Raw genomic sequence first — 21,704 nt, 5'->3', positions numbered from 1 at the left:
ATGTAATTGGGAAATAGTTAACGAAACAAATAAAAATTCAGTAGAACATAGGAATCCACATATTAACATTATCTAAGTCAGTATACGGCCTGCATGGATTCTTATGAGCACTTTAGTGGACCCCCTTTTCTAGCAGACCTTTGATCAGGGAAAGTTGGTCCCTCCCAGGCCCTACCTGTTGGGACTTCCAGTCTCTTTGTGGAGAATCCCAGTGATCCCAGACATAGATTTTATTTCAGGTATTCTGACAGTGGTGAACATTTGCTAGCAGCATGATTTTTCATCCCATCTTTTTAAGCAGATGAAAAAGGATTCACAGAGGCCCCGAGCCATTACAAAACCCATATAGAGTAATAACTGCGCCATTAACCTCCCAGACACTCTGTAAAGGCTTGGACTCCTGGGGAACGAAGCCCACTTTTTAGAGGGGCTAACTGGTAACAATCCTTTCCATCAGACCTTCGTGGTTTGAATAACCAATGTGATAGTGGAGTGAGGATGGCTGGTCTGTATTGCTTGTCCACTGTCCCTTTTTTCTCTCCAAGGTTAACAATCACCACCACAATAACAATAATAATAATAATAATAATAATAATAATCGTTGGTGTTTCCATAGTTCTTGAAGGTTTCCAATGCACTTTACCAATATTATCTCATTTGGTCTTCACAACAGCCCTGAGAGGGAGGCGCTGTTATTATCACCCCCATTTTACAAATGGGTAAATGGAGCTGGTAAATCTTAAAGCCAAGATTTTAACCCAAGGCTCCACGCTTCAGGTCTTGAACTCACTCATTCTTTTGTACCATACTGAGCTCAAAATGCATTATTCACAAGTACAAGGAGCTCTCCTGATCTGCCCTGATGTTGCATTTCATAACTCAGACCAGCAAATTAAACAGGTTTCATCTCTGTTCTTGGGTTCAGAGTAATCCTTGCTGATTAAGTCTTAACAGCGTGAGGGAGGTTCTTCTCCCATTGTGTTGGTGATATCTTGGCTCTGGTCCAAGACAGTCAGCAGATCCTGGCCTTTGCCTGCTCTGGGATGTGCTGGTGAGGCCCTGCCTCTCCATCCTAGCTGAGGGAGGGAAGAGAATAAGCATTTATTAAGCACCTGCTATGGGCCAGGCACTGTGCTAAGCGCTTCGCAAGTATCAGCTCATTGAAGTTGCTCAGGAGAATGCTTAGAACCGACAGCATCCCGGGCCGTCCCTTCTGCTCCCCGTGTCCAGGGGATCCTTGACCTGAAAGGTGGCCGATACCAGGTTCCTGCTCGTCGAGGGGGTTCCGTTCTCTTTGCTCCTGGTGACCTCGTGCACAGATGTTATTTCATTGCCTCTCCCAGGACTGGCCTGGGTAGGTGGACATCCATGATCTCACCCCGTATTTGATGATCTCATCCTTGGCAGGAGAAGACGGAGCAACGTATAAAATGGTCATTCTCAGTTCTGAGATATAAAAATATGTCACTTCATGGAAGCATCCGTGGTAGAAGGAGATGGCAGTTCCTTCTCGGGGTTCCAGAGTCGCTTGTATATTTGCTTACGTGATTGAGGCTGCTGTGAGCAGACCCTGCTGCGTGGTCCTCGGATGGACTGGCCAGCCCCGGCCGGGCCCCCTTTCTGGGATGTCGTCCCTCCCCGTCCCTGCCTCATCGGGTCTCTAGCTTCCTTCTGCTCGCGTGCCGTCTGTCCCGCTCTCTTATTCTGACCGGTTGCACCCCGAGGGCAGGGACCCTCCAGTTTTGTCTTTGAATCCCCAGTGCAGCAGAAGGTATTTGACACACGGTGAACACTAAATAGATGGGGTTTCATGCCGTCCTTCTCCTCGGAGCCGCACTTCCAGATCTCCAAGCTGGTCATCCCATGATCATGCAGGGCTACGTGTTTGTTTGGTCTCCCCCCAAGAGTCGACTGTAAGCTCGTTGAGGGTGGGGGCTGTTTTTCATTTTGTCTCTGTATCTATAGTGCCTTGGTAGTGCTTAATAAATGCTTGTGGGATTGGATTGGGCCAGGTAAAAGAGATCTGGCAGGAGCCCCAGGACAGAATGCTCTCCCCAACGACAGGCTGACTCATAAAAGTCTCATGTTATTTATTCATGACTGACTTCAAAGATAAACCAGTTGTGACCACCCCTTCAAGGCCTTTTCTAAACAAATAGTGTGTGTTTCCTGTATACAGATCAGGTGAGTTTTCAGGATTCGGATTCGTGTGGTTTTAAAGGCTGTATAAGTTGCATTTGTGCTTTTAAAATGTCTTTATGATAATGTTTCGAAGGTTTACACGTTGGTGGATTTGGCTTTTGGCACGTATGAATTCTCTGTTTCAGTTCAGTTCAAAAAATACGTGCTGCTTGCTGTGATGCTGAGCACTGGGGGAGATGTAAACTTTATTTAGATCAGAAGTTCTCTGTTTTTGTGGCAGGCAGTCTGGTGAAGTCTGTAGGCCGTTTCTAAGAAGAAAGTTCTTAAATGCGGATTGATTATAAAGGAAACCAATGTTGGTGAAAATAAAGATGTAGTTTTTTTCTCCATTCAAGGTCACAGTTCCCCTGAAATCTGTCCACAGACTGCAGAGGGCAGTTGGACATGTCGCTGGAGAGGCTTCTTGGACTTGTGCTGGGGACACTGGGCTTGGAGTCAGTAAAAATGGGAGTTCCATCCTGTGTGTATAACCACAGCAGAATCATTTCACCTCTGTGCCTCAGTTTCCTTACCTGTAAGGATTCCATGATATGATGTGTATGTACATATATACATGAGTATAGATAGTGCTTTACAAATCTTAAAGTACTCCATATATTGTCAGCTGTCTCGAGTTCAGAAGGTCAGGGATGAAGTAAAATTTGGGAATGAATTACATGGAGGTCAAGCCTCTGAGGTAGGTAAGATTGCTAAGGGGAAGACTAGAGTGATCCTAGAGAAGAGACTAGCACATAGTAGGTGCTTAATAAGTGCCTATTGATTAAGGTTGTATGAGTAAGTGATTAGCTAAAGGGTCCTGGAGGAGAGTGAGAGGTGGTGGTCAGAGAAATTGGAGGAGAACCAGGCGAGGGAAAGAGAGAATCTTCAGCCTTGTGTCAAAGCATCTTCAGATCATATCAGCTATTTGGGCTCTATGTCCTGCGCCTGGCTCAGGTGAAGCCCAAAGTCCGCTAGCATCCCCAGGGCCTTCTCATTTGATTTGCTTTCTGCCCGTATGTACCGTTTGTACAGTTGATTTTTTGGACCCAAGTGCAGACTTTACATTTGTCACAGCCGGCTTTGGAGCCGGCCGGGTCGTTAGCATTCTTCTGGTCCAGTCCCTTTGTTTTACTGATGGAGCAGTGGGGATGCAGAGGAAGTGAACTCACCCAATATCGGGCTGCTAGGGAAACAGCAGAGCTTGAATTCCAGCCTGAATTTCCTGGCTTCAAATCTGCTGTTATCTCTTATTAGCTTTTGCTGAAAAGCTTTGGCCTAGACCTTTGGGGATCCTGGTTCTGTCACCCACTTCTACCATCTGCTAGTGATGATGGTGACGACAGCCGACCATCATAGAGCTCTTTGCAGTGCACTTTACGCAGATAATTTTATTTGATTGTCACGATAACCTCGTGTGAAGTAGGTGATCCCAGAGATGAAGTAATTTGTCCTGGGTCAAAAGGGAACTTAGAGTTCCTTCAGTCCACCCCCTCATTCTTACAGAAGAGAAACTGAGGCCCAGAGAGGTTGTGACTTGCTCAAAGCCCTACAACTAGTGTCAAAGATGAGGGTTTCTAACCTTTTTTTTTTTGAGTTATGGACCCCTCTGGCAGTGTCTGGTGAAGCCCATGGACCCAATCATAATCGTGTTTTTAAATACATAAAACAAAGTAGGATTACAAAAGGAAACCAATTACAACAAAATGCAGTTTTTAAAACTTTTTTTTTAATTTAAGTTCACAGGTTCCAGGTCTGAGGCAAGATTTGAACTTAGCTCTTTCTGACTCCCAAGTCCCAGGTCTGCCTATTACACCAGGCTGCCTCTCTGAACAGCTTAACTACAGATATGTCCTGCCCCTGGGCACCTGCTGCCTCCCCCGCTCTGGTGCCTCTGACACCGAACAACGTGGCGGGTGGAGGGATGTGGGAGCAGGGCTGAATTTCTTTTTTGGTCTCCCTTCTGAAGCTAATCCTTGTTGGCTTCTTCACATATAGGCCTGGGTTGAACAAAGCAATAGGACATTCATTCTGTCCTGTTCCATTTTGGATTAAAATGCTGTTAGAAATTTCATTAGATTTGCCTTCACGCAGGACTGGCTTTGCCTACATGCCCTGAGCTTTGGAAGTGTGGGAGAGAGGGTAGTCAGGGGCTTTTATTGTCAGAAAATGCCTCAAGGCAAGACAGGAGGAGCTTGGAATGGCCAAAATTGAGAGAGACTTTGGGATGCCGGTTGGTGGGTTTGTGTTTGCATATGGCACTTTTAGGCTTGTCTGGGAAGCTGGATTATGAGCCACATTAATGTAATTAATTGTGATGAGTGGGGTTCTCTCTTCTTTTTTGAGATAAAATTACCTCGTATTCTAGATAAGGCAGAAGTTTAGGCAATTTCTCCCCACTTTAGGTTAGAGAATTAGGAATGCCAATGTAGCTGATTACTCCCATGTTTGAGGGGAGGGGGTTTTCCTGAAGGTTGCAGCAGCTCTCAGAAATGAAGCCTTTGGATATATTCTAGAAGGTAATGTTTTGTTGAATTTTTGGATCGGTCAGTTGGAAGGATTGCTAGCAAAGACAGACTTGGCATTCTGGGTTGGTCTGGCATTTTTACTGCCAAGGGCTACTCAATGTATCATCTTCCCTGGCTCTTTACATGTGAATATACTCAATCAGTAAATATTTATTAAGCACCTACTATGTGCCAGGCACTGTGATGAGAGCTGGTGGTACAACAGAAGGCAGAAGACAGTCTCTTATCCTCTGGGAGTGAGAAGTACCAGGAACAATAAAGCGTGACTCCCTCTATTAACGGGATTCTCCCAGTGCTTGAGAAAAATAGCGTAATTGGAGCTGTCCAAAACTGGGATGGCCTGCCTTGAGAGGTGCTGGACTTGGGCAGAAAATCATCATCGTATGGTTGGGAACCCTCTTGGTTTGGGTTAGATTAGATGAGACTCCTTCTACCTCCCAAATCCTGGGACCGGCTTGCGTGGTTCTGAGCACAAGGCACCCGTTGCTTCTCAAGAGCCGAGCACAGCTGTGAATTCATTTAAATGCTGTTCACCCTGTTCGACGTTCTGTGGTCCCTCGTTGAGCTTGCAGCCGACCAAGCATCCGAGTCTTTTTTCAGGGGCGATATTGCTGGGTCAGGTCTCTTCCGTCCTAAAGTGCAATTGATTTCTTGAATCTTCATCCAGTTCTTTACATTTCTTCAGGATACATTAAGGGATTGGTGGTTTTTATCATTGCTGCCTGCCATGAGAATGGTGTCCATCACAGTTCACTCACATCTCATCCTGTGGGATTCTCATCCATAATTCATCCAACAGTGGTGGCCTTCACACAGTGGGAGCTGGGAGGCACAGCAGATAGAACCTTGGGTCTGGAGTCGCTTAGCTGTGTGACCCTGGACAAGTCCCTTAACCTGTTTGCCTCACTTTCTTCATCTGTAAAATGGGAAAAATAAAAACACCTATCTCCTAGGGTTGTTGTGAGGATAAAATAAGATATATGTAAAGTGCTTTGCAAACCTTAAAGCGCTATATGAATGTTATTATTGTTAGTAATTATTTTCCTAGGACTTTCTGATTATTGTTGAATTGGGACCCTGAAGCGTTTGCGGGAATTTAATGGCGAATGCTACCACTTGTGGTATGTGCTCGCAGCCCTCAATAGATGATAAAACTCAGTTCTTCAGCGTGTTCAGCTCTGCCGACATCAGAGTCCACTCTCATGGACATAGTGATGGGTCGCCCTTTCCCCCAATGCGCCTATCACTAAGGGAGCTCCTTGTCACGTGACCTGGCCATCACCATACTGTTCTTCCATGGTCTCCGGGAAGTCCCCCCCGCAGACCTACGGCTCATGCCCTGCCTTCTGAATCTCTCCAACCTGAATTCCCATCAGTGAGGGAGTAAATGGCTCATCCTCTTAAATGATCCTGATCCTGTGTCTGGGGAACAGGAGGAATGGAATTCACCCCATGAAAAGGAAAAGGCCCCTTCAGTATCACCATCCCCTGGTCCATTCACCACTCATTTCCTAGGCATCTAACGTAGGTCAGGCGCTGGTGCTAGGACATTAGGACAAAAAAATCAAACAATTACTCTGGGGTTATGATCCATGTACCCCAGTACATGCATGTGCATGCAAAAATGCACACGCATGCACACACGTACATACATGCACGCATACACACATGCATGAAAGGCAATCTCAAGGGGGAGAGCACCGACACCAGGAAAAGCCCAGAGTGGAATGAGTCTTTTGGCAGCATAGATTTAGAGCCCAAAAGGACCAGAGAGGGCATCTCGTCCAGCTCCCTTGTTTTACAGAGGAGGAAACTGAGGTTTAGACAGGTGAATAGCTTGCCCAAGATAGCACAGCCAGGACTTGAACTCAGGTCTTCGGATGTCATGGAGGCGTGCCGCCCTCCAAGAAGAAGGTTCCTTTATCAGAGGAACTGAGCCGGAGGAAAGGATTAAACTCATTTTGTTTGGTCCCAGAGGGCTGGATTGGGAGCGAGGGGTTGCCAGTCTCAGAGAGGTGGGTTTGTCAGGGGAGAGGCAGGAGGATCTCCCCGGCACAAGCTGCAGAGCCACGAGGCTGGCTGGCCCGCCAACGAAGGGATTCTCGTTTGGGTGTGACTTGGGTAAGGGGACCTCTGAAGTACCATCTGCGCTGAGGTTCGGCATCTGAATTCCCTGATCCAGGATGGGTCACAGGAACCAGAACAGCTCTCCTTTAGGTCCTGTTTTAATTAAGGTTTTTGCTCACTGCCACCTGACGAGGGAATGACTGGTTACTGGATTCAGTATTTTCTCCGACTTAATGAGTTTGAATCTTTGAATGGCTGGCAATTTTGCTGACTGTGAAAGCAATTCGTGAAATGCCAAGGGCAGGCTCCCGGGACAATAGATGGGCATGATTGACTAATTGGTCTTCTTTCAGCTTCCTCAGAATGGGTGCCAGTTAAGACAGAGTGTTAATTTGCCGTTCTTTTGATGAATGTGATTTGAAATACGTTTTCTATATATGTTCCAGATGAGGACAGATTAAAAAAAAAACATAATGAAAAGGGGGTACGTAAGCACTAAGACTATTGCTGGGTGATTTAATGGTCAAATTCCTTTTGTAAAATCCTAGGGATTTTTTATCCCTTTTAATTTACAAAGGGCCCCAAAGGGATGCATCCTTCTCTTAAGTCACACTGACTCGGAGGGCAGGTCAAGTGTGGACATGCCAAAAGAAGCTCATTTCATAGCGGGGATGGAATTAAAAGGTCAAGAAGAGACTTTGACAGGTCATCGACAGTTGTCCTCCCTGCCCTGTTTCTCCTTTGTTACGGAAACACCAGAGTTTGGTGGGGATGACTTTTAAGTCATCTTAGGCAAAGAGGAATTGATCCTGCTTTAAAGACCTGTAGACGAGGATGTATCCGAGTAAAGACTCGCTGATTGATTGGTTGGTTGGTTGAAGTCTTTTCAGTGTCCAAGTTTTGCGGAACAAATCCTTTTATTAAGGGGATGTTTGGATTCAGTCAAAGGGGTGCGCTTGAGGACCCAGAGGGCCACCTGTGGCCTCGAGGCCGCTCGTTCCCCATCCCTGCTACCATTGAGGAATTCCTGGTGTGTGGTCTGAATCCCTCATTGTAATTTTATGGTCTCTTCTTATGGCCTTGAAGGAGTTGGAAGACGCTATGTCTTCTGCATAACTGTCTTTCTGGTCTTTAAATGGTAGCGCGTGAAATGATCCCTCCAGTTGCCAAACGCACCCAACGAACAATGTTTTGGAAGAAGAAAAGGTAAGGAGAGGAAAATGCAAATGAAACAAAACAGTAAAAACAATGACAACAACAACAAAAAATCCCCAAACGCCCAAATCCTTGGCACCTATAAAAAGAAAACAAAAACATCATCCTCTGCATCCCAGGCAAATTGGGTTGCTAGGACTGCTAGCTGTTCCCTAATCTTGTCTTGCCTTCACTCGCCTCAATGTATTTGCACAGGTTGCTTGGTTGCCAAGAATGGATGGATGGATGGATGGAAAGGACATTTATTGATTGATTTATTCCATGCACCTTGCTTGGAATATAAATATAAATATAATAAATAAACAGCCCCTGCCCTCAAGGAGCTTACATCTGAATCGGGAAGATGACACACATAAAAGGGAGGTTTGTGTGATATACCCCTTCCAGAAATGGTGGTAGGGTTGAAATGATTACCTTTCCAGAGGGAGAGGTGGGAAGATGGCCTGAGCAAAGGAGCCTGGTCTGGTCTCAGAGCCTGGGTTCAGTGACTTGGCAGGGTCTCCGAGGATCTGGTGCCGGGGCTGCCTTCCCTTCCCTTCCCATCTCAGCCTTCCAGAATCCACCTCTTACTCCAGGTGCCATCTTGGATACTTCACCCTTCATAAAGTCTTCCTGGAATCCTGCCCAGCTAAAAGCATTTTCTCCCCTTTAGTCACCTTCTGGCCCTGTCGTGTTCTACATGTTGTTTTTTTGCTTTCTTATTTTCCCATCATTCTCTGTTCTCCTCTCACCTCCTTCGTCCCTAGCCTATGGTAAGCACCTAGAGGGCAGGGTCTTCGGTCTTTCTATCTTTGTATCTCCAGTGATAATTAGCACATGTATCTGGTTGGTGCTTAATATTTGTCTGACTCAAGGGTGGGGAACCTCCTAGGTCCTTGGGTGAGGCCTTTTGACTGAGTCCCAGTTTTACAGAACAAATCTTTTTATTAAGGGGATTTGTTTTATGAAGTTTGGATTCAGTCAAAGGGCCGCACTTGAGGACCTAAAGGGCCACATGTAGCCTTGGGGCTGCAGGTTCCCCACCCCTGCTGCTTTCTCCTTGTGGTTTACCTTGACCTATCTGGGCCTCAGTTTCCTCATCTGTAAAATTGCAAACTGACTGCTTGAACTAGATGGTTTCTTCTAATTAAAGCCTCTTCCAGCTCCAAGACTATGATCTGGTAATGAATCACGTTGTTTAACGAAAGCCATTGGTGTTGGAGCCATGGGTGGGCTGGTTGGACAAACGTGAAATACATGGGTTAGGGCTACTTTTGCAGCCGATTGTGACCTCTGCTGACGTCAGATGTTCTTTCTGTCTCCTTCCTTGGGACATTTTTTCTTGACTTGGTGGAATCTGCTGGAGCTCTGCAGGCTTAGCTTTCGAAACCCCAGAGTGAACAGAGAGAACTCTGTACCATGATAAGGTCTAAAGAGGGGCAGCTAGGTGGCACAGTGGATAGAGCTCCAGCCTTGGAGTCAGGAGGACCTGAGTTCAAATCTGGCCTCAGACACATGCTACTCACTAGCGGTGTGACCCTGGGCAAGTTACTTAACCCCGATTGCCCAAAAAAAAAAAAAAAAAAGGAAAGAAAAGAAAGAAAAAGAAAAAGAAAAAGAAAGATAAGGCCTAAAGGGTTGGTTGTAGTGGGCAGAAAGCCCAGCGATGGGCTTTCCAACCTGTCTTCTTAAAACAAGCCTAGCTGAGTTCTGAGGGGCTCACCACCAAGCTGGCCACAGGGCTGGCCCTTTATCAGACATAGCAACTCTGAAAGACCACTTAGTATTTTTTATAGTTAGGTAGTGTAATGTGTGGAGTAGTAGACCTTGAGTTAGGAAGACCTGAGTTTGAATCCACCCTCAAACTGTTACTGGGTGACCCTGGGCAAGTCATTTAATCACTTTCAGCCTCAGTTTTCTCAACTGCAAAATGAGGTAAAAATAGCATCTACTTCATAGGTTGTTATGAGAAAATATAAAATGTTTTGTGAGCCTTAAAGCACTATATAAATGCTAGCTATATATTATTGTTATTATTAACATTATTATTATTACTACTACTATGTCATAAATGGGTTGCAATCTGCATGGATCAAGAGAATACCCACATGATGTAATTATAGCTCCCTGAAATAGCGAAAGAGTATTTCCTCAGATTCTCCATCCTTGAACAATTTTATTCTTTTTTTTGTTTTGTTTTGTTTTGTTTTTGGTGAGGCACTCAGGGTTAAGTGACTTGCCCAAGGTCACACAGCTCGTAAGTGTCAAGAGTTTGGTCTGAGGTCAGATTTGAACTCAGGTCCTCCTGACTTCAGGGCCGGTGCTATATCCACTGCGCCACCTAGCTGCCGCAGAATAATTTTATTCTTTAGAGAGCACTGACCATCCATGTGAATGGATGGGTCATAACAGTTCTGGGTCTTTTGGGGAGGCCACTTCTAACTCTTCTCAATGTTTTCACCCATGAGGCGTTCTGCGGCTTTTGGACTATGGGGAAGACTACGTATTCACGCTGCCTAGCGCATATGCCCGCTCGATTCTGACCATCCCATGGGTGGAGCTTGGCGGGAAAGTCACCATGGATTGCGCCAAGACTGGTTACACTGCGCTAGTCACCTTCCACACCAAGCCTTTCTACGGAGGCAAAATCCACAGGTAGGAGAACTAGAAGGGCCAGGCTCCAGCTCATTTCCCCAAGGCCCAGACATTGTTTTATCCTGTGTCCCCTCCCTCCCTGCCCATCCTTTCTTCCTCTGCTCCATTCAAGCTGGGATCCCAGTTGGCCTAGGAAAGAATTGCTTCTCATCCGTTTGCCAAATGCTGCTGAGTCCCTCAGAATGGAAATTGAGATCAGATTGTTTGCGGTAAGTATTCTGATGCGTGATCTCCTATTTAACTGGAGAAGATGAATCATCTTGTTAGCAGGGATTTCTGCCAGCCCCTTCATGAAAGGCCGTCTTTTTTTTTTCACCTTTCTCATATCCAAGTCTCTTTAGTTAACTGTGAGTCTTTTGGGATACCCTTTTCACATATTCATCAGCTGGCAAGAATCGAGGACACTGGCACTGATAGAAGTTATCCTGTTCTGTGGATTGTTGTGGAGGAGACTCCAGTCTTCTGAGGCCATCTTGTCCAGTGCTTTCATTTTAAAGATGAGGAAGTGGAGACCCAGTGCTCCTGGGGGAATGCTAGGATCAGAGACCAGACCTCAAGTTTCCTCACTTGTAAAACAAAAGGGACCAAATGATCGTTCTGGGTGGTTGTTTTTTTTCCCCCCAGTTTCTACATCCTATGACTCTAATATATATTCTCGATGGGAAGTTACCTGATTGTTAACTGCTTCCTGTCATACGTTTGGGCCTTTGGGCGAGGAGAGACCCTCTGCTCATGCAAATCAGCGCCTTGTGTTAGTGCACAGTCTTGGAGAAGGGCCTGGAACACTGTCCAGGGTGACACAGCAATAGATGTCTTGGGGGAGGTGGCGGCACTCGAACCCAGGGCTTCCTGAGGCCAGTCTTCCAGTCCCCGTCCACACTGCTGCCAGCACCTTTCCAGCCACGTTGGCCGGTCCATCCCTGTGGGAGAATTCAATGTTTTCTTTCAAACTGGAAATCAAATAAACTCTTTGGTGCTTTTTATGAGTTTATTCTATGGAAATGACATGAAAGTAAAGTTTTTTTTTCTTTGTCCATAATTTGTCTTATCTGAGACAATCCACCCAAGAAGTTAATTCTTTTGGATGAGAAAGCTTGGCGATTGGTGGTTACCAATTTTGAGGCCAGGCCCTTGTTTCATTCTGAGCAGTTCTCAGTTGATGGGGGCCACTAGATGGCGCCGTGGTGCAGAGAGCGTCAGGCTGGGTGTCCCAAAGACTCATCTTCGTCTTCATGAGTTCAGATCCAGCCTCAGACATTTACTAGTCATGTGACACCCTGGCTGTGTCACTTCACCCTGTTTGCCTCAGTTTCCTCTTCTGTAAAATGAACTGGAGAAGGAAATGGCAAACCGCCCCAGTGTCTTTGCCAAGAAAACTCCAAATGGGTTTCTAGAGAGTTGGGTGTGACTGAAATGATTGAACGAAACTCAGCTGGTGAAGGGAGGAAGGAAATAGGAAAGGGAGTAAGCATTTATTAAGTGCTTACTGTGTGCCAGGCACTGTGCTAAGCACTTTACAAGTATCTCATTCAATCTTCAGAACAAATCTGTGAGGTAGGCGCTGCCGTTATTATCCCCATTTTACATTTGAGGAAACTGAGGCAGGCAGAGGTCACACAGTTCGTAAATGTTGGAAGCTAGATTCGAACTCAGCTCTTCCTGACTCCAGGCCCAGCGCCCTATCCACTGAGCCGCCCAGCTTCCCAGAGTCCTTTCCATCGTAATTTGTGTGTGTGTGTGGTGGATTTAATAACCCCCTTTTCTTTTACTTAAATTAATGGCACGCGATTTGAGCTCGTGCCTTCTGGTGGGGGAGGGGGGACTTGGAGGCTCAGGAGTCATGCTGGGATCAGAGGATGGTCGAGCAGGAGGGAGCCTCAGAGACCTTACCTGGGGTCCGCAGACTCCCGAGGGCTCTGGGAACTTGGACGGGAAAAAAGGACATCTTCGTCTTTGGTTTCCTTTGTGGTGCTTTGCACTTTAAATGCACTTTTTGCATTTGAAAACCTCCTTCAGGGGCAGCTAGGTGGCACAGCGGATAGAGTTCTGGCCTTGGCATCAGGAGGACCTGAGTTCAAATCCAGCCTCAGATGCTTGACACTGACTAGCTGTGTGACCCTGGACAAGTCACTTAACCCTGCATGCCTATTAAAAAAAAAAAGAGACAGAGAGACACACAGAGAGAGATTGTCAGACCCCACAGGCTGTAGCAGACCTCTGCATGCATGCATACATACATACATACGTAGATGCCTGCTCCAACCTGTGGAAGTCTGATAAGGATTAGCTGTTTAACACTCCCAGGCAGCTGCATTCTATTCCAGTCTATGCAGGGTTCTCCACCAGCCTGAAGGCTCACCTGCTGAGATGCTGCAGGTGTGGGGGCTGTGTGTGTGCACACAGGCTTTCCGGGTCAGGTCATGGAGTCACTGAAATTAGAGCCCAGGTTCCCCTGTTTTCTGAGATGCCGCAGGGGCTGGCTGAAAGTGCATTGGAGCTAACACCAGAAGAGACCTGGGTTTGAATCCTGCCTTAAAGGCCTTTGGCTTTTAACACTTGGAAGCTCAGTGACCAAATAAGCCAGTGAAGTGCTTGGAGCCTCAATTTCCGCATCTGTCAAATAGGGCTAATGGTTCCCATAGTGCAATATCGTGGGGATGGAAGGAGAGGTTTTCTGGCAATGATGTCCTGCATTACATACCCATTAAATTGAATTGAATTGAATTAACCCCAAGGTCACTAGCATCTATCTGAATTATAAAAGATCAAGAACTGGTCAGGGGTTTTGAGACTCTGACCCTCTTATATGACAGATGAGGAAACTGAGTCCCAAACAGGTGAAGCGATTGACCAGACCAATTCTAGACCATCATTTGGTGAGAACTGATGGTCCTAATGAGGACCCTGAGGGACAGAGGGGCTCTTGCCATGATCTGGCCAAGCCTGTGGTTGGTTTTTCTCGTGGTCAGCTCTATGTCAAGGGAAAAGTGGGGCTATTTTTTTGGCAGGGATGGTGCAGCAAAGTTTAATGATAAAACATTGGTCTTTTCTAATGCAACCAATAAACATTGAAACTCCTACTGTGTGCCAGGCACTGTGCTAAATGCTAAGGAAGCAATAAAAAGAAAGACAGCTCCTGCCCTCCAGGAGCTTACAGTCTCATGACAGGAGAGAAGGCAGGAGAGGAGGGGGACCAGGGCCCCTGGCGTGGGGTCTTCTTGTTCCATGGAGCTGAAGCCAGGCGGGGCAGCCGGGGCAAGGTGGAGGGAGTCTCTGCCCTCTGTAAAGGAAGGCATTGGGAGGCTTTGGGTCCTTTTCTGAAGAACTTTTGGGGACAGAAGACAGTTGCAGGACACGTCCTCCCTAGCTTTGCCCCCGACTGGCCAAGTCCCATTTGCTCTTCAGATAGGGGAAATACACTTTCAATGGGTGGAGATGCGGTTTCGTAGGGGCTTTGGGTCGGTGCGTTTGCTCGTGAAGGTCGGAGACCTGAAGCCGCTCAGGGGAGCCAGGGATAGAGCGTTGAACTTGGAGTCAGGAAGGCCTGATAACTGTTTCGGATCCTCGTTCGCTGCGTGTCCTTGGGCAAGTCACATAACCTTTCTCAACCCCATTTTCCTCATCTGTAAAATGGGAATAATAATGGAACCCACATTTCAGGGTTGTTGTGAGGATCAAATTAGATAATACAGAGAGCACTTTGAGGTCTGTAAAGTACTGTGTAAATGCTGGCCATTGTTATTATCAATGTCATCCTCTTTGGGGCGCTTTCCTCCTGGTTTGGGAAAATTGCTCCCTTGTAAAATTATATGGAGCAGTTCTTTTTTTTTCTTTACGTGTTCCCGTTCAGCATAGACGAGAATAAAGCACTTAGCACAGTGTCTGGTACTTAGTAAGCTCTATATAAATGTTAGCTATTATTTTTATTATTATAATTATTATTACTTTCATTGTTATTATATCATTAGATTGTGAGCTCCTTGAAGGCAGGGACAGTCTTTTGCCTCTTTTTGTATCCTCAGAGCTTAGCAGAGTGCCTGGTACATAGTAGGTGCTTGATAAGTATTGATTGATTTGGAATCAAATGACATCGTGCTCGCATCCCTGTTCTGCTAAATCTGTAACCTTGGTCAATCCTTTACCTGTTTGGGACTCAGTTTCCTCAAAGAAGGAGGTCAGACTAGATGGCCTGGAAGCCCCTGACCAGTTCTCAATTTGTGTGACTCTTTTATAATTTACACGGACACGAGTGACCCTGTGGTTATTTCAGTTAAATTCAACTCCATCTAATGAGCACATATTTTGTGGCTAATGTGTGTCAGGGACAAGGCTAGGGGTGCTAGCTGGAGATGCAGTGACCAAACGGACCCATTCTAGCCCTCAGAGAAATTATGTTCTCCTGGAGGAAACGGCAGGTCTACAAATTAAGTAAGTTCATAATAGATACAAAACAAATACAAAGGAATTATTTCAGGGTGAATGGCAGCCCTAGGAACTAGTCACAGCTTGCGGGTCTTCATCGGCAAGTGTTTATTACGTTCCAGGCACTGGGCGTACAACGACAAATGTGAAATCATGCAAGCCTCCAGTGAGTGTACAGTGTGTTAAGGGAATGCAGCAAGACCTCTTGGGTGTAAACAATCACGTTTGCCAGGTGGCTACAGTATTTGTGATGGAAACCACTCTAGAAAAGAGAAATAGCTGTTTTTTTTTAGTTGTTGTTGCTGCTGAAGATTTCACGGGGAGCCGGGAGGGCTGGGGGCTTTCGTGTGTGACCCTTTCTAATGACCAGGAGGCTGGAAGTTAGGTGAAGAGCAGTATCTTTCCCTCTGTTTTAGGACCATGAGTGTAAAAAAATAAGTAAGTAAAAGACACAGAGAAATCTGCTACTGGGAGGGGGAGGAACCAAAGCTACTGTCTTTCTTTGCTCCCGTTATAAAAAGCTTCCTAGAAGCAAATCTATTTATATACGTGCATTTCCGCTTCTGCCCTTTGGATCGGAAAGGTATTTATTCGCTTTGTGTGGAGTTAAAGTGAACACGACTGTGCGGAGCCAGAAGCCAGTTAAGGCTCACATTGTGTTCCCGGAGAACTTGGTGGGGAGGGGGGACCTGTGTCCCTGCTTGGGGGTCAGCCCACCTCTGGGGCAATGGAGGGGGTCCTGGAGCTCAGTGAGAGTGCCAGGCATGAGTCACACAGCTCTTGATGGAATCTCAGGCAGCTGGTGGAAAGAGCCCGCCTCCCTCTTGCACGGGGCCACTTTGGAATGCCCTGGGTCCCCAGGGGATCTGAGAAGCATGAAAGGACCTTTGGGAATGGGTTTGTTTTAAATCTAGAGTTTCCTGCAGATGATGGGAGAGAGGCAGAAGAAGCGAAAGGTCAGAGAGGTCCCTAAGAGTCTTTAAAGACAGGTTTCATGTTCACATCCAGAGCGGCGGCTGAGACAGAAGAGGCATTGATCTGTGGCTGTGTGTTGAGGCCAAGGCGTGTGGACTGCATCTTTTCCCTCATTTTTCAATATGATCTTGGTCAGGAGCATAGAATCATAACTCTCGGGCTGGAAGGGAGACCATCTAACCCATCCCCCTCATTTTATTTTATTTTTTATTTTATCTTATTTTTTGGTGAGGCTGTTGGGGTTAAGTGACTTGTCTAGAGTCGCACAGCTAGTGAATGTTATGTGTCTGAGGCTGGATTTGAACTCAGGTCCTCCTGACTCCAGGGCTGGTGGTCTATCCACTGTGCCACCTAGCTGCCCTTATTTCCCTCATTTTAGAGAGGGAAATAGGCAGAGAAGTCATAGGATCAGAGACTTAGAACTGGTAGGGACCTTCGAGGCCGTGTAAGCCAACCCACTCCCTTTACTGAAAGGGAAACTGAGGCCCAGAGAGGTCATACGAACAGAGCCAGAAGGAACCTTAGGCCAAGAGAGATAAAAGGATTTGCTCCAGGTCACACTGATAACAAATAATCAATAGAGCCCATGTTTGACCCAAACTGTGAATTATTACTTTTTAATGAAAGGATCAGACTTCTCTTTCACCTTCTTTTTTGTTATTAAAATATAGCAGGTTCTTAGCTTGGAAAATGACATCAGGTTTTCAGTCGGTCTGGGTTCTCATCAAAGTAGGCAGTCCTTCCAGTGGTACAGATTACAACCTCTCCATATCTGCCCATTGGGTCCTACTGTAATCCTCATGGGGATCTCCACCCAAGATGGCGGAGCCTTGCTCCCAGTCTCCCGACATTGCATAAATACTGGTGGGGCGATCCTTGGGTCATCTATTCATGGGAGCTGCACGGCTGAGGGGGATGATTTGCAAGTGATAGAATCTGGAAAAAAATCCAGCATGGTTAGGTCCTGTGGTCTTTCTTCCTCGTGGCCCTTCCCATGGAGGGGGATGGAGGTGCATTGACTTTGGTGTCTGATCGAACGTAGAGTCACGGCGGAAGTGAAACACAAGCCCACCAACACCGTTGTGTGCAAGGCCCAGGGTGAATGGAACGGCATCTTAGAGTTTACGTACAGCAACGGAGAAACCAAATTGGTCAACACAGCCTCTTTGCCCGTCTACCCAAAGAAGGTCCGACCCCTTGAGAAACAAGGCTCCATGGAGTCCAGGTGGGTGAGAGGAGCAGACGCGCGCATGTGCCCGTGTGTGTGTGACTTGTGGGGCAGCTGGGGAGGCCTCCTCTGGGGTCGCTAGGGCCCCGGCCGGGCCGTCGAGGAGCCTGGGGAAGGGAGAAGGCCGTTCCATTCGCCTTGTTGTGCCTCATTGCTCACTCTATAACAACAGCAGCGACAATGATGATCAGTAATTAATCATCATGCATTTCTGTAGCGCGTGAACATTTGCAAAACATTCTCCGTTTATGAGTTCTTTTCATCCTTGCGATAATCCCGGACGGCTTCCTTTTGTTCTCCTCCTTTTATAGAGGAGTTCGCTGAGGCTCAGAGCAGTCGGATGACTTGCTTTGGGGGCAGGCGCACAGCTAGAATATGCCAGGGTCCGGATTTGAACTCGGATCTCCCTGGCCCCGAGGCCGGCTCCCTCTCCATACTGCGCATCACTCTCATACAATCCTTCACCTAGGCGTAGAAAGGACCCCAGACACCGCTGTGTCTGCACCCCGGCCATTTGCAGATGGGGTGACTGAGGCCCGGGTAACAGCGACGGTCAGTGCAGACCCGCGGAGCCTGCCTCTGACCCATGCTGGCCGGGTGACCCTGGGCGGGCCACCTCAGCTCTCAGTCGTTAAAGCGTGGAGAAGGTGGCGGGACATTCCCGTCCTCGTCTCACTCCCCGTTAAGGTGGAGAGCGTTTCTGTAAAACTTCACCGTTGGGATGGTCCGATCCTCACCCCCCACCGTGAAGTGGGTGGGAGGGGCTGTCCGAGGCCCCTGCCCCCCGGGTCACTTAGGATTCCAGGCAGGATGAGGCATCGTTCACACGGGAAGGGGCCTTCGGGATCACCGAGTCTGAGGCAGCCGGACTCGTCCGGCAGGGACTGGGCATCTGCCGTGGGCCGGGCGCCGTCCGAGCGGATGCCCGCCCCGGCGGCCGCCGGGACACCGGGCGGGTCTGTGGTCGGGCGCAGACGCCGCCCGGGCCGCGGCTGGTGCTCGGTACGCTGCGTGCGCGGGTCCGGTGGGTACAGGGCTGCGTGGCAGCCAGGACCCGAGGGGGCTGCCCTCCGAGGACCTCCGGGCCGCCTCCGTGACACTGGTCACTGAGTCTTAAGCCAAAGACCGACGGTCCCTGCCCTCAGGGCTCAAGGTGTGGTTTCGGGTTGGGGGGGACAGAGGTTGGCGGGTGGCCGGCCCGGCCTGACCACCCCGTGCGCCTGCAGGAACCTGTGGCGCCAAGTGACCGACGCCATCAAGCTGGGCGACATGAGCTCGGCCACGGAATTCAAGCAGCACCTGGAGGACCGGCAGCGCAAGGACGAGCAGCAGCGAGCTGCCGGCAGCCGGGAGTGGCAGCCAAAGTATTTTATCAAGCAGGTAACGCGGGGGAGGCGGCTCTGCTCGTTTCACGGAGCGGGAAACTGAGGCTCCCGCGGCTTGGCCACAGAGGGAGTGTGAAACCTGGAGGAGGGAAGGGGCAGGCCGGGGGGGGCCTTAGGATCCTCGAATTAGGCTCAGAGGGGATCTCGTCTGACCAGGAGCAGAGGCCCTTGGAGGTGAGGGACCCGCCCAAGCTCCCCTAGCTAGGCGGTGGCCAGAGTCAGGATTTGAACCCAGGACCTGTGACTCCAAATCCTTTTCTCTGCCATAGCACGATGAATTGGGGGTGGGGGAGGGTGTGTTCAGGTTTTTGGTAGGACTGTCAAGGGGAGGAGGGATTTTAGGAGGGCCTCCTTATTGGGTGAAGGGGCATTCTTGTTGGGTGTGGGGCCAAGGACACCCCATCTAGAGCTTGAAGGGCCGCCCGAGGCCATGTCGTCCACCCCCTCATTTTACACAGGGGTGGGGGGGGGTGAGGCCCAGCAGGCTGTGAGCATCAGAGGCAGGATTGGGCTTCAGAGGGTCTGTGGTGTCAGACTGGGTCAGAGGCCTGGTTTAGAGGCGGGGCCAGGACTTAGTGTCAGCATTGAGAGGAGAGCAGAGGAGACGCCCTGACCAGGTTCGAAATAGGACGGCAGCTTGACTTCATGTCAGTGTCACTGGATCCCAACGCCAGAGACCTGGGTTCCAATCCCAGCTCTGCTCCGCTTTCGAATGCCAGGCGGCCCTGGCCGATGATAGGAGATAATACCGCCTCTGGAGCTGTTGCACAGAAAACCTCCAGGTGCCCTGTCAAGTGAGACAGTGGTACGGGAAAGTCGGAGGACCTGGGCTCAAATCCGACCTCTCACATTTCCTGCCTTTGTGACCTTGGAGAAGTCCCTTCACCTGGGCCTCAGTTTCCTCACTTGCCAGATGAAGGAGTTGGACCCTTCTGGTTCTGTGGCCCTAGTGGTAGGATCTGGATCTAGCCGTCCCCCCCTGTGGAGCAGAATCTTAGCTGGGTCCCCAGGGTCCCCTCTGTTCCTCTCAGGCAACAGGCAGGCGGCCCTTGTCCTACCACAGGGACATGGGGTCATCCACACTGCCAGGAGTAGCACTCAGTGCCCTCAGCCCTCTTGCAGGGGAAGTGGCCCGGAGATCCAGTGCATGAATCTCAGGGTTTCCTCTTACACTCAGTCCATCAGCTATCAAGCATTTATTGAGCACCGGCTGTGTGCCAGGCACTCGGGAGTCAGTCACCAAAAAATGAAACCAACTTGTTCTCAGTCGAGACAGTAGAGTAGGCTGCATTGAGGAGTAGTGAGCTCCCCGTCCCTGGAAGTGTTCAAGCAGAGGCTTGTCAGGGACCTGATTGAAGGAATCCCTGTTCAGGTGTGGGTTGAACTGGATTCAGATTCTGTGACTCTTTGAAGGCAGCTGTGAAGGGATTCCCCAAAGCCTGGCATTCATGAGCAGCTTTGAGGGCTCACTGAGGCATGGGCTGAGCGTGTCTCCTCTGGAACCCAGAATCTGGGGGTGTTGGAGCACAGGGAGCTTGGAGGATATGTTTTGTGCATCACAGGGAGAAGCGCTTCCAGTGATCACAGGCTTCAGACCCATCCCCTTGCAAGGGAGGGACCTGAGACCCAGATGAGCTTGTAGGGACGCCTGTCCGTGAGGCCCCGCCCGCCCCAGCTGCTGGTGCCTCTGGCATGGGGCTTGTATGCATTCTCTGTCTACTTATAAAATGTAAGGTCCCTGAAGGCAGGGCTGTTTCATTTTCATCTCAGTCTCCTCAGGGCCTGGCACACAGTAGGTACTTAATAACTGCTTGTATCCTGGTTGACAATCAAATATGGCAGGGTCAAGAGTAGAAATCAGAAGACTCCTGAAGATGTATTTATAAAGCTCAGACAAAAAACAGAACAGTCCCTGCCTCAGAGAGGCTTACACTCTAACGGAAGTGATTGGGTTTCTCTATCCAGTCCTTAAAATGAAGGTAACCATTTGATTGACAGACATTTTACTAAAAACCCCATTAGTTGTTTACATGTGCTGCTAACCGTAGTGTTGTGGAAATAAAACTGTATTTGGAGTTAGGAGACCTGGGTTTGAGTTCTGGCTCTGCAACTTACTGCTTATGTGACCTTGGAAAAGTCAGTTCATTTCTTTGGGCCTCAGTTTCCTGATCTGTAAAATGGTTGTGGGGCTGGACTAGATATCTTCTAAGGTCCTCTATCTATGTTTTTTTGTTTTGTTTTGTTTTGGGCAATTGGGGTTAAGTGACTTGCCCAAGGTCACACAGCTAGTACGTGTCAAGTGTTTGGTCTGAGGCCAGATTTGAACTCAGGTCCTCCTGACTCCTCTCCACCGCGCCACCTAGCTGCCCCGAGGTCCTCCATCTATGACAGAAGCTCGCTGACCACTTGTCCTGGGATGGATTGGCCATTGAGATGCCTCCTCCCAGCTCTCCATTCCTCTGGTTTTGATCCTGTGACGTTAGTTCCTAGGTAGTCACTAGGACTGTCCCGTTTCACTTGTTCCCTGCCTCTCCCTTGCCTCCTCTAAGACCTCCTTTGGCCCGCATCTCTGTGTAACGTCTCCCTTGTTCTCTTCTAGGGTGAAGGTTGGATGTATGTGGAACCTCTGTTGAAAGTCCAGTGATGAGGATCAAATGCAGTGTTCTTCCAAAATAGACCTATCTTTTTATAGGCATTAAAAGGTGCCATATACGAGGTTCAGGTGGTTTTGGCTGAACTCTGTTGGGATATCCCAAGGGGGGAACCGTTTTTCTTTTGTTTCGTCTTGTTAGAATCTTTTTTTTTTTTAAGGAGAGAAAAGTCATACGCTGTAATGCCCCTCCAAACTAATACGCTGTTGGATGCCCAGGGGCTGTTAATGGGATATATGCGTGTATATTTAGAGTGAGAGTGTGTGTGTGTGTGTGTGTGTGTGTGTGTGTGATATCTGTGTGCATGGTTCATACTCACGTATGTACCATATGCAGATGTAGACTGGGTATTCTTATTACATGTGTAAATATGACATGTATGTACCACCAATAATTTGCTTGATAGTTAGGAGTACATTTT

The 21,704-nt window shown here is 48.2% G+C and overlaps 1 protein-coding gene across 1 annotated transcript in view; it reads left to right on the top strand.

Annotated features, from left to right (window-relative positions):
• OSBPL10 (oxysterol binding protein like 10) overlaps nt 1-21,292 on the top strand; it is a 256,026-nt gene extending 234,734 nt beyond the window's left edge. The window contains exons 11-14 of the mRNA XM_027871943.1: nt 10,436-10,622; nt 17,062-17,244; nt 18,474-18,627; nt 21,232-21,292. Of these exons, the coding sequence (XP_027727744.1) occupies nt 10,436-10,622; nt 17,062-17,244; nt 18,474-18,627; nt 21,232-21,276 (569 nt within the window). The 3' untranslated portion in view covers nt 21,277-21,292. The remainder of the gene's footprint in view (nt 1-10,435; nt 10,623-17,061; nt 17,245-18,473; nt 18,628-21,231) is intronic.
• Nucleotides 21,293-21,704: the final 412 nt, after the last annotated feature.

The sequence above is a fragment of the Vombatus ursinus genome, unplaced genomic scaffold (genome assembly GCF_900497805.2).
Source record: "Vombatus ursinus unplaced genomic scaffold, bare-nosed wombat genome assembly UNPS02014799.1, whole genome shotgun sequence".
In the NCBI taxonomy this organism is placed as follows: Eukaryota; Metazoa; Chordata; class Mammalia; order Diprotodontia; family Vombatidae; genus Vombatus; species Vombatus ursinus.
Note: the sequence above shows the minus strand (reverse complement) of the source record. Positions and strands in the feature narration are given on the sequence as shown.